Source organism: Amblyraja radiata, chromosome 15 (assembly GCF_010909765.2).
Source record: "Amblyraja radiata isolate CabotCenter1 chromosome 15, sAmbRad1.1.pri, whole genome shotgun sequence".
NCBI classification, from domain to species: domain Eukaryota; kingdom Metazoa; phylum Chordata; class Chondrichthyes; order Rajiformes; family Rajidae; genus Amblyraja; species Amblyraja radiata.
In genome coordinates, this window is record NC_045970.1 from 53,855,668 (window position 1) to 53,872,103 (window position 16,436).

Sequence of the window (16,436 nt, forward strand, 5' to 3'; positions counted from 1 at the left end):
AAGAATATAAAGGAGAATAGTAAAAGCTTTAGGTATGTGAAAAAAAATAGCTAAGACCAATGTTGGACCCTTGAAGACCGAAAAAGGTGAATTTATTATGGGGGACAAGGAAATGGCAGATTAGTTGAACAGGTACTTTGGATCCGTCTTCACTAAGGAGGACAAAAACAATCTTCCTGATATAGTGTTCAAGAAGGAACTGCAGATGTTGGAAGATCGAAGGTACACAAAAATGCTGGAGAAACTCAGCGGGTGCAGCAGCATCTATGGAGCGAAGGAAATAGGCGACGTTTCGGGCCGAAACCCTTCTTCAGACTCTGATTGGAGGATGGGAATGGCGGGCTGGAGGAGAGCGGGAGAAAGCGAGGCTCCCATTGGTTGAGCGCCTCACCGCCGGGTAACTCAATCACCACCAAAGGTTCTAGAGGAATTTTTTAAAGGCATTTCATGATAATAGCTGTTAATACTGACTATACCCATCTGACAGGTTAAATGTTGCACTAACTAACAAGAGATGGCCAAAGGACATAGATGCAGCAAATGTTCTTTTGGTAATATATTTAAAGGTGTCAAGACGACACATTACCGGACTTTCAGATTAAATGTATGTGTTGTGAACAGCAATGAAGATACCCAGTTTGTAAGCACCAAATTAAAAAAAAATTGTTGATAAACGCTTTTTCCATCATTCCCACTTCAGAATTAATGTTAAAATTTCAACTGAAATATCTCCTGACCAAATTTGTGATTTATATGACCGACCATAGAAGTAAAACCTGGATAAATCCAACGTGTAGTTGTGAATGTTGCTCATCATGGAGTACTGATATTCCGTATTAAGAGTACTGATTTGCCATTAAAATGATTTCTGTAATAACGTGTCAACGGTAGCAGTGACAATCGAACACTGCGGTTTTAATGTTTCACGTGTTCACAATTTAATTAATCCATCTTTTTGGATTAAAACAAATAATAACATTGGGAATTAAAACATATTTGATTACATTCCGTTATCAAACATAGTCAATGTTCGCTCTGAAGACATTTCCAGCACAATAGGGTCGGGAGGGGAGTGGGGTTGAGAAGGCAATCGGTGTGGAATGGATGGATTGAGGCACGGGAATTAGTGCGTGTTGGTTGGAGTAGGTAAAATTGTGAGGGGAGAGCACGGGGGAATTACAGTGGGGTTGAATGGGGGGATCTGTGCAGGGTGGATGGGGGTGCAGTGCAGGATTAAGGGGCGGAGCAGTGCAGGATGGATGGGAAGGGGGGTCAGTGCAGGATGAATTGAGGGACCAATGTAGGATTGATAGGGAGTGGCAGGAGATTCAATGCGAGGTGGATAGGGAGTTCAGTGCACGATTAATAGATGGGGGGGGGGGGTAGATGAGGTGGGGAGCACACGAGATGTCAGTGAGGACTGAATAGAGGCAGGAATGGGGATCAGTGCGGGATGGAAATGGGTCTCAGGATAAGGGGGGTGGAGGGGGCATACAAGAGAGAGAGAGAGGAAGGGGCAGAGGATGCGGGAAGGAAGGTCAACGCTCCTCGGACAACACCGGCATCATCACTCCCTTGGCCGTCCCTGTCCATCGCCAAGTGCCGCCTTCTCCGCCAGCCAACAGGAAGGTGCAGCGCCGATGCAGATGCTTCAGACGGCGGAAGGGGGGGGGGGGGGGGGTTTGTTTTGAAAGCACCGTTGGCGGAGTGGCAGGCAGCGGCTGCAATCAGGCCCGGCGACGGGCGGGAGGAGGACGAGATGGAGCCGCTGCTGCTGCGCTGTCCCGTCATTCGCTCTGGCCTTCCGTCACGCCACACTTAGCACCTTTCCCACGCATTACAGCCGTCGCCGACACAAAACGTCATGTTCCTTTTCTCCAGAGATGCTGCCTGACCCGCTGAATTACTACAGTTTTTTGTGACTATCTTCGGTATAAACCAGTATCTGCAGTGCCAAGCTGGGCAAAATTACTCGGCGTTTAGGTTGCCCGGCGGCACTTTCGGTGGTCAGTGGCACCCGGGCAACCGCTAATTTCGAGCCCTGCCCTAGGTCGACATTTTTATTTCACAGTTCAGAACATCATAACTTTACAAAGATCAATCAATTGTAAAACAAAATTATCAGCCAGTAGTTAGCATTACCTTTCTTCCTTCAAAATCTTGCTATTGTTGTGATGTTATTGGGAGGCAGATATGATCCCAGTGTGCTCACTGCCTAGCTAGCATAAAACAAAGCGAGTGACTGGTCAATTGTCAACTCAATGTCAAATGTGCTTTTATTGGACAATTACTTCTAGGAACATTTGAAGTTTTTCTCATATTTTAAAAATATGTGCAGGTTTTGTTCTTTATAGACAATAGGTGCAGGAGTAGGCTATTTGGCCCTTCGAACCATGATTCAATGTGATCATGGCTGATCGTCCACAATCAGTAACCCGTTCCTGCCTTCTCTCCATAATCCCTTAAATCCGCTATCCTGAAGAGTTTTATCTAACTCTCTCTTGAAAGCATCCGGGGAACCAGCCTCCACTGCCCTCTGACGAGTTTCAGGTATGATTTCTATAATATTTTTGCACAATATGTTATAAATACAGGTAGATACATGATTCTGGTCACAAAATGAAACGAAAAAGCACTGCGGCCCATGGTCTACAAATAATGAGTTCTGTTGAGAACCCCTTGTCTCCGCATGCAATGTAGGCCACTCGGCCCATCTGGTCACTCACTGCCAGTCTTTCTCTTCTGTTGACTTCTCTGGAATGCTCTTGTATTTCTTCCTCCTCTGTTTACTCTGGGGAGGGAGGGTGAAACCTGCCATTGGTTTATGCGTAACATAGTTGGAATTTCCGCCGTGTTACATTGATTGCAGACTCTCCACATACAAGAACAAAGTGGCTGTTGTCCATTGGGGACCGTTGAGCCGGTGATTTCAGATCATGTCCATGGCGCCAGCTTTACCCAGAAACCTCCGCGCCCCAGAACTCTCTCTATGTTGCGGCCGATACCAAGCGCGCAGGCGCGGAGAGACCGGAAGTGGAGCGGCCAAGGCGCGCATGCGGTCCGTGGACAAAAGACTCCGGAGGATCGGCGGCGGGTAGGAGCGGGAATCCGGGCGCGGGATCAGTCAGCACCGAGGCCCGGCCTGAGGAGCGGCCCCCGGCTGCGGGGAGAATCGGTGCGGTCCCCGGCGGCGTGAGCGCATCGAATGCACGGATTGACCGGTGAGAGGAAGGGTCCCGACCCGGACAGATCTTTACCTGTTAATTTATGGTCAACTCTTTTTACAGGGTAGAAGAAGCAGAGGATTGATGTTCAGGAATCTCTAACTCGTTTATTTCACCGGCGCCTGAACGTGTGGGAGGATTCACTGCGTCAGCTGATCCGCCCGGACGCCAGACAGGTCACAGCATGGAGACATTACTGGCCAGCTCTGAGTGTGGGCAGGGATTAAACCAATCTTCCCACCTGTTGACCCGACAGCAAGTTCACACTGTGGAGAAACCGTTTACCTGTCCCGATTGTGGGAAGGGGTTCAATCGATCGTATCTACTGAAGACCCACCAGCGAATTCACACAGGGGAGAGGCCGTTCACCTGCTCTGAATGTGGGAAGGTATTTACTAATTCATCTGACTTACTGAGACACCAGAAAATTCACACGGGGGAGAAGCCGTTTGTGTGCTCTGAGTGTGGGAAGGGATTTGCTTGTGCATCTGGGTTAATGAGACACCAGGCAATTCACACGGGAGAGAAGCCGTTTGTCTGCTCTGAGTGTGGGAAGAGGTTCGTTGAATCATTTCACTTACAGAGACACGAGCAAATTCACACTGGAGAGAGGCCGTTCACCTGCTCTGAATGTGGGAAGGGATATGCTCTTTCATCTCTGTTACTGAGACACCAGAAAGTTCACACAGGGGAGAAGCCGTTTGTCTGCGCTGAGTGTGGGAAGAGATTCCTTGAATCATTTGACTTACAGAGACACGAGCAAATTCACACTGGAGAGAGGCCGTTCACCTGCTCTGAATGTGGGAAGGGATTTAGTTGTTCATCTGACTTACTGAGACACCAGAGAATTCACACGGGGGAGAAGCCGTTCACCTGCTCTGAGTGCGGGAAGGTATTCAGCCAATCTTCCCAACTGGTGTCCCATCTGAAGATCCACCAGCGAGTTCACACGAGAGAGAGTCCGTTCACCTGCTCTGAATGTGGGAGGAGATTTATTCACTCTTCTAACCTGAAGACCCACCAGCTAGTTCACACTGGGGAGAGGCCGTTCACCTGCTCTGAATGTGGGAAGGCATTCGCTCGTTCATCTGACTTACTGAGACACGAGAAAATTCACACAGGGGAGAAGCCGTTTGTCTGCTCTGAGTGTGGGAAGAGATTCATTGAATCATTTGAGTTACAGAGACACAAGTTAATTCACACTGGAGAGAGTCCGTTCACCTGCTCCAAGTGTGGGAAAGGATTCACTCGTTCATTTGACTTACTGAGACACCAGAAAATTCACACGAGGGAGAAGCCATTTGTGTGCTCTTGAGTGTGGGAAGGGATTCATTGAATCAATTGAGTTACAGAGACACGAGCAAATTCATATTGGAGAGAGGCTGTTCACCTGCTCCGAGTGTGGGATGGAATTCACTCAGTCGGATACGTTACTGAGACACCGCAGAACTCACTCTGGAGAGCGGCCGTTCACTCAATCTTCTAACCTGAAGGCCGACCAGCCAATTCACGCTGTGGAGAAGCCATTTGCCTCTCCCAACCATGGGTAGGATTTCATCGAGCAAGGAGTCTGAAGATCCACCAGCGAGTTCACAAGGGGGAGAGGCCGTTCACCTGCTCCGAATGTGGGAAGGGATTTATTCGTTCATCTCTGTTACCTAGGGGATCACTCAGTAACTCTAACCGGGTGATGCCCCACGAGAATTCATGGTGGGGAGAGATCATTCACCTGTCTAGTGTGTGGGCTGGGAATTACTCGAATATCTGAACAATTGACACACCAACTCGTTCACACTGGGGGAGAAATGTTAAATAAGTTCCTAGTCTGCTTAGAGTTTAGAGATACAGTTCGGAAACAGGTCCTTCGGGCCCATCAGGTCCGCGCCGACCAACAGTTCCCACGTATTAACACTATCCTACACCCACTAGGGACAGTTTTACACAAGCCAATGAACTACAAACCTGTATGTCTTTGGAGTGTGAGAGGAAACCGAAGATCTCGGAGAAAACCCACGCAGATCACGGGCTGAACGTACAAACTCCGTACAAACACCATCCTATCGTCAGGATCGAACCTGGGTCACCGGCGCTGTAAGGCAGCAAGTCTACCACTGCGCCCCCATCATGAATTGAATTGAATAAATGTTATTAGCCAAGTATGTATACATAAAAGGAATTTGCCTCAGTTGTTAAATCTTGTTGCATCCACAAGTGACTGCTGGTGTTGGACTCTATGGTTACTGCTGATATATTACTACACATAGTGAAGGGTCCACCACCAAACTTCAAATTCTGAACAATAACAGCCTATTGCACTTAATCTGTTTATTTATTGTGTATATATATGGTCTATGGTATATAAACACACTGAATTATATCAGTGTATTATATCTCCTGTTCTGCATTATATTTACATATTCTGTTGTGCTGCAGCAAGCAAGAATTTCATTGTACTATCTGGGACACATGACAATAATATTCTCTTGACTCTTGACATGGAGTTAAGCTCCTTTAAATTTAGTTGTGTCTGATTGGGTAACTATGGTAGGGTGAAGACTATTCCATGCTTTAATTGTGCGGGGGAACTCCATGGAGCAGCCAGCATCTCTGGATAGAAGAAATTGGGTGACATTTTGGGTAGAGACCCTTCTTAAGATTTCCTCTGGTTTTAGTGTTTTTAGTTTAAAGATACATCGTGGAAACAGGCACTTCGGCCCACCTAGTCCATGCCGACCACCGATCACCCGTGCACTAGTTCTATCCCACACATTAGCGATGTAAGTCAAGAGTGTTTTATTCTCTCATCTCTTGTATTTGTAAAATTGCCCCAAATGTGTATGGAGTGGGTGAGGAAAGTGGGATAACAGAACTTGGGGGGCAGTGTTAGCTGTGAGGAGGATGCTAGGAGACTGCAAGGTGACTTGGATAGGCTGGGTGAGTGGGCAAATGTTTGGCAGATGCAGTATAATGTGGATAAATGTGAGGTTATCCATTTTAAAGCACACGGCATTGGGGGTTCAGTATTGATGTGGATAGAGAACTGGCTGGCAAACAGGAAGCAAAGAGTAGGAGTAAACGGGTCCTTTTCACAATGGCAGGCAGTGACTAGTGGGGTACCGCAAGGCTCAGTGCTGGGACCCCAGCTATTTACAATATATATTAATGATCTGGATGAGGGAATTGAAGGCAATATCTCCAAGTTTGCGGATGACACTAAGCTGGGGGGCAGTGTTAGCTGTGAGGAGGATGCTAGGAGACTGCAAGGTGACTTGGATTGGCTGGGTGAGTGGGCAAATGTTTGGCAGATGCAGTATAATGTGGATAAATGTGAGGTTATCCATTTTGGTGGCAAAAAACAGGAAAGCAGACTATTATCTAAATGGTGGCCGACTAGGAAAAGGGGAGATGCAGCGAGACCTGGGTGTCATGGTACACCAGTCATTGAAAGTGGGCATGCAGGTGCAGCAGGCAGTGAAGAAAGCGAATGGTATGTTAGCTTTCATAGCAAAAGGATTTGAGTATAGGAGCAGGGAGGTTCTACTGCAGTTGTACAGGGTCTTGGTGAGACCACACCTGGAGTATTGCGTACAGTTTTGGTCTCCAAATCTGAGGAAGGACATTATTGCCATAGAGGGAGTGCAGAGAAGGTTCACCAGACTGATTCCTGGGATGTCAGGACTGTCTTATGAAGAAAGACTGGATAGACTTGGTTTATACTCTCTAGTATTTAGGAGATTGAGAGGGGATCTTATAGAAACTTACAAAATTCTTAAGGGGTTGGACAGGCTAGATGCAGGAAGATTGCTCCCGATGTTGGGGAAGTCCAGGACAAGGGGTCACAGCTTAAGGATAAGGGGGAAATCCTTTAAAACCGAGATGAGAAGAACTTTTTCCACACAGAGAGTGGTGAATCTCTGGAACTCTCTGCCACAGAGGGTAGTCGAGGCCAGTTCATTGGCTATATTTAAGAGGGAGTTAGATGTGGCCCTTGTGGCTAAGGGGATCAGAGGGTATGGAGAGAAGGCAGGTACGTGATACTGAGTTGGATGATCAGCCATGATCATATTGAATGGCGGTGCAGGCTCGAAGGGCCGAATGGCCTACTCCTGCACCTAGTTTCTATGTTTCTAACTTGTGTGAATGGGTGGACAAAAATGCTGGAGAAATTCAGCGGCTGAGGCAGCATCTATAGAGTGAAGGAAATAGGCGATGTTTCGGTAGAGACCCTTCTTCAGACTGATGGGAGGGTGGTGGGGGCAGGAAGAAGAAAGGAAGAGGCGGAAACAGTGGGCTGATGTCGAGCTGGGAAGGGGAGGAGATGGCAGAGACTACCTGAAATTGGAGAAGTCAATGTTCATACCGCTGCGGTGCTGGCTCGTTCCTGCCTTCTCTCCATCTATATCTATCTATATACTATTAAAACTCTGTGGCTGCCGCCTGCCGTCCGGCTGCCGCCTGCCATCCGGCTGCCTTTCGATTCGTTCCATCGTGTGATGTCACAATGCCCAATACTCGCAGATGTCCAATCGGAATGGCCGATGCTCGCAGATGTCCAATCGGAATGGATCCATTTACATGTACGGCTGCCGGCTGCATTTCTTCCTTTCATTCCTTGCCACGCCGAATCCAGACGCACAATCGCCGTAGAGATTTCACTTTTCTTTCTAAGTATCCGCGCCTCATTACATTTCGTCGTGTTTAAGTACACCTTTTTAATCAAATCCTTCTCCCACCCCCCCCCCCAAATATTTCAAAAATAAACTGGCTTCTCACCCATAGAAGCAGCCATCTCGGTAGACATTTCACTTTTCATTCCAACTATCCACTCCTCATTACATTTCGTTATGTTTATGTCCACATTTTTCATTAAAACCTTCTCCCCCCCCCCCCACTCACTCATTTTGTCGCCTCCTGCTGGCCAGCGACCATAACGGCTGCTGGCGCCCGCATCTCGCCTCAAAGACGCCATTTAAAACCAGCCGCACTGCTCATTCCTGAGCCGCTTGAGTTGGAGGACCACGTCTCCTGTGGGGGCTACGGGTAGGGAACGGCTGCGTTGGGGGAGCAGACCCAACGGGTCTGCCCTTGGTCTAGTATCCCTTAAATCTGCTATACCAAAGAGTTTTATCTAACTCTCTCTTGAAAGCATCCAGAGAACCAGCCCACCGACCTCTGATGAGTTTCAGGTATGATTTCTATAATATTTTTACAATCTATATTACTAAAAGTCTGATCTTGACCGCTTTTGGCTTGCTGTACTGTGATTTCCAAGATGAACGCCGCCACCTAGGGCCGTCATTTTTGGCCACCTCACTCAGAGCCCCCCTCCGCCTTCCTGGACGGGATTATTCCCATCGTTGAAAAATCAGAAAGATATTAATGTTTTTTTTTAAATTAGCAATTGTCTCTGCTGCCCCCGCTGCAGCAGGGGGGAGGGACTATAAAACCCGGAAGTGTCGTGCCTCACTCAGTCTCTGCCAGACCCAGGAAGTGAGAGGGTCACGGCTCTCTGAGCTGCGAATAGAACTGAACGCACGTCTGCTCCACGGTGAGTCCCCTCGATGTGGCTGCTGCCAAATTGTTTGCCTTTTTTTTTTAAAGTTTGTTTTCAGAAAATGGATTGGTTGTCAAGTGGCTGCTGCCAAATTGTTTGCCTCGCCTTTTAAAAAGTTTGTATTCACAAAATGAATTTTGGTTGTCAAGTGGCTGCCGCCAAATAGTTTGCCTTGCCTTTTAAAAAGTTTGTGTTCACAAAATGAAGTGTGGGAGGAAACCGAAGATCTCGGAGAAAACCCACGTAGATCACGGGGAGAAAGTACAAACTCCGTACAGACAGCACCCATAGTCAAGATCAAACCTGGGTCACCGATGCTGCATTCACTGTAAGGCAGCAACCCTACCGCTGCGCCACTGTCATTAATCGAATTGTAAATTTTGTTAGCCAAGTATGCGTACATACAAGGCATTTGCCCCAGTTGTTAAATCCTGTTGCGTCCACAAGTGATTGCTGATGTTGGACTCTATGGTTACTGCTGATATATTACTACACATATCTTTGATATGTGACAATAGGCTGTGGGCCGAGGTGCCAAAAGGGCTCTAGATTTTAACTTTCTTGACCCATGTCTGGTATCTACTTTAAATTTGGCACAGATTTAGATAAAACATCATTGATAAGGAATTCATAATTCGTCAGTGCAAAAAGTTGCACACTAATTAATTAAGCTAATAGGAAAAAGTAACAGCACCCTCTTGTGCTCAAATATATATAGCTGTACATGGGAACATTGAATATGGGGCTGCCGCAGTGGTTCCGGGTTTCACCCGCTCCTGAACCCGCCTAATTAATGGGTGAGGGCAGATCCTGTGCGTTCTCCAGCTTACTGAACGCCACTGTCTACCAGTGTGCAGAATGAGGGTCACGGCCATAGTGGGACTGCGACAGTGCCAGGCTGGGGGAAGGCTAAGCAGGGCTCGAAATTAATGGTTGCCCGATTGCCAATGGCCATCTAAAGTCCTGCCAGGCAACCTAAAAGCCATGCCATTTTGCCCGGCTTGGCAAGCACCCGGGACACCTGCAGTTCAACTCTGAGCGGGCCCCCCTCTCTATCTCTCTCTGGCAATTTCCGTCTCCGCCCACCATCTGTGTCCGGGCCGCTGGGCTCCGCTATATGATCCTTGGCCGGGTCTCGGGTCTTTGTTTCTCATAATGGCTTCTTGGACTTTCATTGTCACAACTTTGGTCCTCATGTTGATAAACCGGAATAAATTTTTCCAAAGGTGATGGAAAGACTGGAGGAAAGACAAGGTGCTGAGAGCTCTCTCATACCTGCATGAATCATAGAATCATAGAAATAGTTGCAGGAGTAGGCCATTCGGCCCTTCAAGCCTGCACCGCCATTCAATATGATCATGGCTTATCATCCAACTCTGTATCAATTTAGCCACAAGGGCCACATCTAACTCCCTCTTAAATATAGCCAATGAACTGGCCTCAACTACCTTCTGTGGCAGAGAGTTCCAGAGATTCACCACTCTCTGTGTGAAAAATGCTTTTCTCATCTCGGTCCCAAAGGATTTCCCCTTTATCCTTAAACTGTGACCCCTTGTCCTGGGCTTCCCCAACATCGGGAACAATCTTCCTGCATCTAGCCTGTCCAACCCCTTAAGAATTGTGTAAGTTCCTATAAGATACTAATGGTCACAGTTTAAGGATAAGGGGGAAATCTTTTAGGACTGAGATGAAGAAAACTTTTTTCACACAGAGAGTGGTAAATCTCTGGGATTCTCTCCCGCAGAAGGTAGTCGAGGCCAGTTCATTGGCTATATTTAAGAGGGAGTTAGATGTGGCCCTTGTGGCTAAAGGGATCAGGGGGTATGGAGAGAAGGCAGGTACAGGATACTGAGTTGGATGATCAGCCATGATCATATTGAATGGCGGTGCAGGCTCGAAGGGCCGAATGGCCTACTCCTGCACCTATTTTCTATGTTTCTAAGATCCCCCCTCAATCTCCTAAATTCTAGCGAGTACAAGCCGAGTCTATCCAGTCTTTCTTCATATGAAAGTCCTGACATCCCAGGAATCAGTCTGGTGAACCTTCTCTGCACTCCCTCTATGGCAAGCATGTCTTTCCTCAGATTTGGTCTAATTAATTTCCTCAAATGGAGGAGGTAATGAAACACACCTGAGCAATTACAAACACCTGTGAAGCCATTATGGTGCCCTGAAGTGTGTGTGTGTGTGTGTGTGTGTGTGGAGGGGGGGGGAACTATGTATAGGGTGATTTCACGAAAGGTCACTGGAGCGTAGATCCTCACCCACGTGACCGCAAAATCCAACTGGGGTACAAGCGTCACTTCCGGTACATGTTAGTGATGCTGAAAACACGCACTTTCACACCCGTTAAAAACCGCGAAAATGGCCCGTTTTTGCTCTGTAAATTACTGTGCCAGTCGGGGTGATCGTGAGGCACAGCTACCTAACTTTACAGTCCAGAAGAAAGATAAAAACTAAGGTGAATTCAAGAGGGAGCTGAAGGTGCAAAAACAGCGGAAGTGGTTAGCGGACATTTGCCGTGGAGATATAAAGATCGAAAATATCGGGAATTATCGCGTTTGCTCGCTGCATTTCATCAAAAGTAAGGCTTTATTGACGTTTTATCTTTATTCATTTGTTATATGAAACGTTTTAAAAGTGAAAAATCCGTCAGTAAAATTGCAAAATCGCCCATGGTTCTCAGGTGGGTTTTAACATGCAAAATGAAAACGCTTCTGAAGCTACATTTACCATTTAAATAATCGTAAACTATCAATGCGTTTTGAAATACATTTTACTCAGATGCAAGCTAAGGAATGGGATAATCTGCTTTAATACTCTCTTCTTGTTGCACGTGCATGGCGTTCTTGTGCACATTGTTTATCCTGCTCAGTGGGTGCCCAATCAGGATTGTTGACATCATTCCATGCTGCAGGCTTGTCTGTTATTAGATGATAAATAAATAAGTAGTTTGGCTGATTGTGCAGGCTTTAAACAAGAAATGTTTGGCAAATAATAAAATGTCCTGATTTTGTCCAATTAACAGCTGACAATTATCCCATTCCTTAGCTTGCATCTGAGTAAAATTTTTTTCAAAACGCATTGATAGTTTACGATTATTTAAATGGTAAATGTAGCTTCAGAAGCGTTTCATTTTGCATGTTAAAACCCACCTGAGAACCATGGGCCATTTTGCAATTTTACTGACGGATTTTTCACTTTTAAAACTTTTCATATAACAAATGAATAAAGATAAAACGTCAATAATGCCTTACTTTTGATGAAATGCAGCGAACAAACGCGATAATTCCCGATATTTTCGATGGAGGCAGGTACAGGATACTCTCTGCCACAGAAGGTGGTTGAGGCCAGTTCATTGGCTATATTTAAGAGGGAGTTAGATGTGGCCCTTGTGGCTAAAGGGATCAGGGGGTATGGAGAGAAGGCAGGTACAGGATACAATACAATACAAATACAATACAAATTTATTGTCATTTGAGCCCCAGTGAGACTCAAACGAAATTTTGTTTCCACAGCCATACAAACAAAAACAATGTCCTACAGACATACACACAATTAAGTTCACACAAACATCCATCACAGTGAACCCACTGTGTTGGAAGGCAAAGTCTTTTCTCTCCCCTGCTCTCAATTTCTCTCCCGATGTCCAAGCCCCAGGCGGGTGATGCTAAGTCCCCCGGCCATTTTAGGCCGCGCGGGGCGATTTACGGCCCCGCTCCCGGTCTGAAGTACAAGGTCGGAGCCCCAGCGTGCGACGGTGAGTCCCACGGCCATGAAGCCGCGCCAGGCGATGTACGGTCCCGGTCCGGGTCGTTCCAACCCCGCGACACGGGCTGGAGAAGTCGCGTTGCGGGAGCTCCGGGAAGCGGTCTCTCTCTCCCCCCGGACCCGCGAGCTCCCGATGTCCCAGTCCACCGGACCTGCGGCTGCGTTGCTGGAGCCTCCGGGCCCCAGGAGTCGAGTCGCAGCAGCGAGTCACCACCGCTCCCCACGTTCCGAGGCCGGCCAGCCCCACGATGGTGAGTAGTCCGCGGCTCCGCAGTCTCCCGAGCCCCCGGGTCGTTCAGGTTGGAGGCCGCTCCACGGTGCTAGGCCCCAACGACAACGGAGACCCGACAGGGAAAAGGTTGGGTCTCCCGAACAGGGAAGAGATTTAAAACGGTTTCCCCCTCCCCCCGCCCGCCCCCCACATATACACATTTAAAACCAAGCTTAAAAAAACACAAACACTACATTTAACTAGACAAAAATAAAAAAAGACAGACAGGCTGTAGGAGCCGCTGCAACGAGTCGCGCCGCCGCCATACTGAGTTGGATGATCAGCCATGATCATATTGAATGGCGGTGCAGGCTCGAAGGGCCGAATTGCCTACTCCTGCAACTATTTTCTATGATTCTATGATTCATGCAGGTATGAGAGAGCTCTCAGCACCTAGTCTATCCTCCAGTCTTTCCACCACCTTTGGAAAATTTTATTCCGGTTTATCAACATGAGGACCAAAGTTGTGACAATGAAAGTCAAAGAAGCCATTATGAGAAACAAAGACCCGAGACCCGCCCAAGGATCATATAGCGGAGCGCAGCGGCCCGGACACAGATGGTGGGCAGCGATGGAAATTGCCAGAGAGATAGAGAGGGGGGCCCGCTCAGAGTTGAACTGCAGGTGTCCCGGGTGCTTGCCAAGCCGGGCAAAATGACATGGCTTTTAGGTTGCCTGGCGGGACTTTAGATGGCCATTGGCAATCGGGCAACCGTTAATTTCGAGCCCTGCTTAGCCTTCCCCCAGCCTGGCACTGTCCCAGTCCCACTATGGCCGTGACCCTCATTCTGCACACTGGCAGTCAGTGGCGTTCAGTAAGCTGGAGAACGCACAGGATCTGCCCTCATCCATTAATTAGGCGGGTTCAGGAGCGGGTGAAACCCGGAACCACTGCAGCAGCCACATATTCAATGTTCCCATGCACAGCTATATATATTTGAGCACAAGAGGGTGCTGTTACATTTTCCTATTAGCTTAATAAATTAGTGTGCAACTTTTTGCACTGACGAATTATGAATTCCTTATCAATTATATTTTATCTAAATCTGTGCCAAATTTCAAGTAGATACCAGACATGGGTCAAGAAAGTTAAAATCTAGAGCCCTTTTGGCTCCTCGGTCCACGGCCTATTGTCACATATAGAAAGATAGAAACATAGAAATTAGGTGCAGGAGTAGGCCATTCGGCCCTTCGAGCCTGCACCGCCATTCAATATGATCATGGCTGATCATCCAACTCAGTATCCCGTACCTGCCTTCTCTCCATACCCTCTGATCCCCTTAGCCACAAGGGCCACATCTAACTCCCTCTTAAATATAGCCAATGAACTGGCCTCGACTACCCTCTGTGGCAGGGAGTTCCAGAGATTCACCACTCTCTGTGTGAAAAAAGTTCTTCTCATCTCGGTTTTAAAGGATTACCCCCTTATCCTTAAGCTGTGACCCCTTGTCCTGGACTTCCCCAACATCGGGAACAATCTTCCTGCATCTAGCCTGTCCAACCCCTTAAGAATTTTGTAAGTTTCTATAAGATCCCCTCTCAATCTCCTAAATTCTAGAGAGTATAAATTAAATTAAATTAAATTTCTTTATTTATATAGCACATTTTTAGTCAACTTGCATTGACCCCAAAGTGCTTCACATAATTACATCCACAGAGACAGGCAAAGGTGGGTGAAGTGTCTTGCCCAAGGACACAACGACAGTATGCACTCCAAGCGGGATTCGAACCAGCTACCTTCCGGTTGCCAGCCGAACACTTAGCCCATTGTGCCATCTGTCGTCCCAAGTCTAAACCAAGTCTATCCAGTCTTTCTTCATAAGACAGTCCTGACATCCCAGGAATCAGTCTGGTGAACCTTCTCTGCACTCCCTCTATGGCAATAATGTCCTTCCTCAGATTTGGAGACCAAAACTGTACGCAATACACCAGGTGTGGTCTCACCAAGACCCTGTACAATTGCAGTAGAACCTCCATGCTCCTATACTCAAATCCTTTTGTTATGAAAGCTAACATACCATTCGCTTTCTTCACTGCCTGCTGCACCTGCATGTCCACTTTCAATGACTGGTGTACCATGACACCCAGGTCTCGCTGCATCTCCCCTTTTCCTAGTCGGCCACCATTTAGATAATAGTCTGCTTTCCTGTTTTTGCCACCAAAATGGATAACCTCACATTTATCCACATTATACTGCATCTGCCAAACATTTGCCCACTCACCCAGCCTATCCAAGTCACCTTGCAGTCTCCTAGCATCCTCCTCACAGCTAACACTGCCCCCCAGCTTAGTGTCATCCGCAAACTTGGAGATATTGCCTTCAATTCCCTCATCCAGATCATTAATATATATTGTAAATAGCTGGGGTCCCAGCACTAAGCCTTGCGGTACCCCACTAGTCACTGCCTGCCATTGTGAAAAGGACCCGTTTACTCCTACTCTTTCCTTCCTGTTTGCCAGCCAGTTCTCTATCCACATCAATACTGAACCCCCAATGCCGTGTGCTTTAAGTTTGTAAACTAATCTCTTATGTGGGACCTTGTCGAAAGCCTTCTGGAAGTCCAGATACACCACATCCACTGGTTCTCCCCTATCCACGCTACTAGTTACATCCTCGAAAAATTCTGTAAGATTCGTCAGACATGATTTACCTTTTGTAAATCCATGCTGACTTTGTCCAATGATTTCACCACTTTCCAAATGTGCTGCTATCCCATCTTTAATAGCTGACTCTAGCAGTTTCCCCACTACCGATGTTAGACTAACTGGTCTGTAATTCCCCGTTTTCTCTCTCCCTCCCTTCTTAAAAAGTGGGGTTACGTTTGCTACCCGCCAATCCTCAGGAACTACTCCAGAATCTAAAGAGTTTTGAAAGATTATTACTAATGCATCCACTATTTCTGGAGCTACTTCCTTAAGTACTCTGGGATGCAGCCTATCTGGCCCTGGGGATTTATCGGCCTTTAATCCATTTAATTTACCCAACACCACTTCCCGGCTAACCTGGATTTCACTCAATTCCTCCAACTCCTTTGACCCGCGGTCCCCTGCTATTTCCGGCAGATTATTTATGTCTTTCTTAGTGAAGACGGAACCAAAGTAGTTATTCAATTGGTCCGCCATATCCTTGTTCCCCATGATCAACTCACCTGTTTCTGACTGCAAGGGACCTACATTTGTTTTAACTAATCTCTTTCTTTTCACATATCTATAAAAACTTTTGCAGACAGTTTTTATGTTCCCTGCCAGTTTTCTTTCATAATCTATTTTTCCTTTCCTAATTAAGCCCTTTGTCCTCCTCTGCTGGTCTCTGAATTTCTCCCAGTCCTCCGGTATGCTGCTTTTTCTGGCTAATTTGTACGCATCATCCTTCGCTTTGATACTATCCCTGATTTCCCTTGTTATCCACGGATGCACTACCTTCCCTGATTTATTCTTTTGCCAAACTGGGATGAACAATTTTTGTAGTTCATCCATGCAGTCTTTAAATGTCTTCCATTGCATATCCACCGTCAACCCTTTTACAATTAATTGCCAGTCAATCTTGGCCAATTCACGTCTCATACCCTCAAAGTTACCTTTCTTTAAGTTCAGAACCATTGTTTCTGAATTAACA

General features: G+C 46.9%; 1 protein-coding gene and 1 long non-coding RNA gene across 2 annotated transcripts in view; one reads left to right on the plus strand and one right to left on the minus strand.

Annotated features, from left to right (window-relative positions):
- The first annotated feature begins 3,100 nt into the window (after positions 1–3,100).
- Positions 3,101–16,436, plus strand: part of LOC116981584 (zinc finger protein 208-like) — a 111,946-nt gene continuing 98,610 nt past the window's right edge. The window contains exon 1 of the mRNA XM_033034707.1: positions 3,101–4,302. Within this exon, the coding sequence (XP_032890598.1) occupies positions 3,409–4,302 (894 nt within the window). The 5' untranslated portion in view covers positions 3,101–3,408. The remainder of the gene's footprint in view (positions 4,303–16,436) is intronic.
- Positions 5,353–9,315, minus strand: LOC116981594. Its single transcript, XR_004414235.1, has 3 exons — positions 9,272–9,315; positions 8,391–8,394; positions 5,353–5,478 (listed from the first exon to the last, which is right to left on the minus strand). It is a non-coding gene; the product is annotated as an uncharacterized LOC116981594 (long non-coding RNA).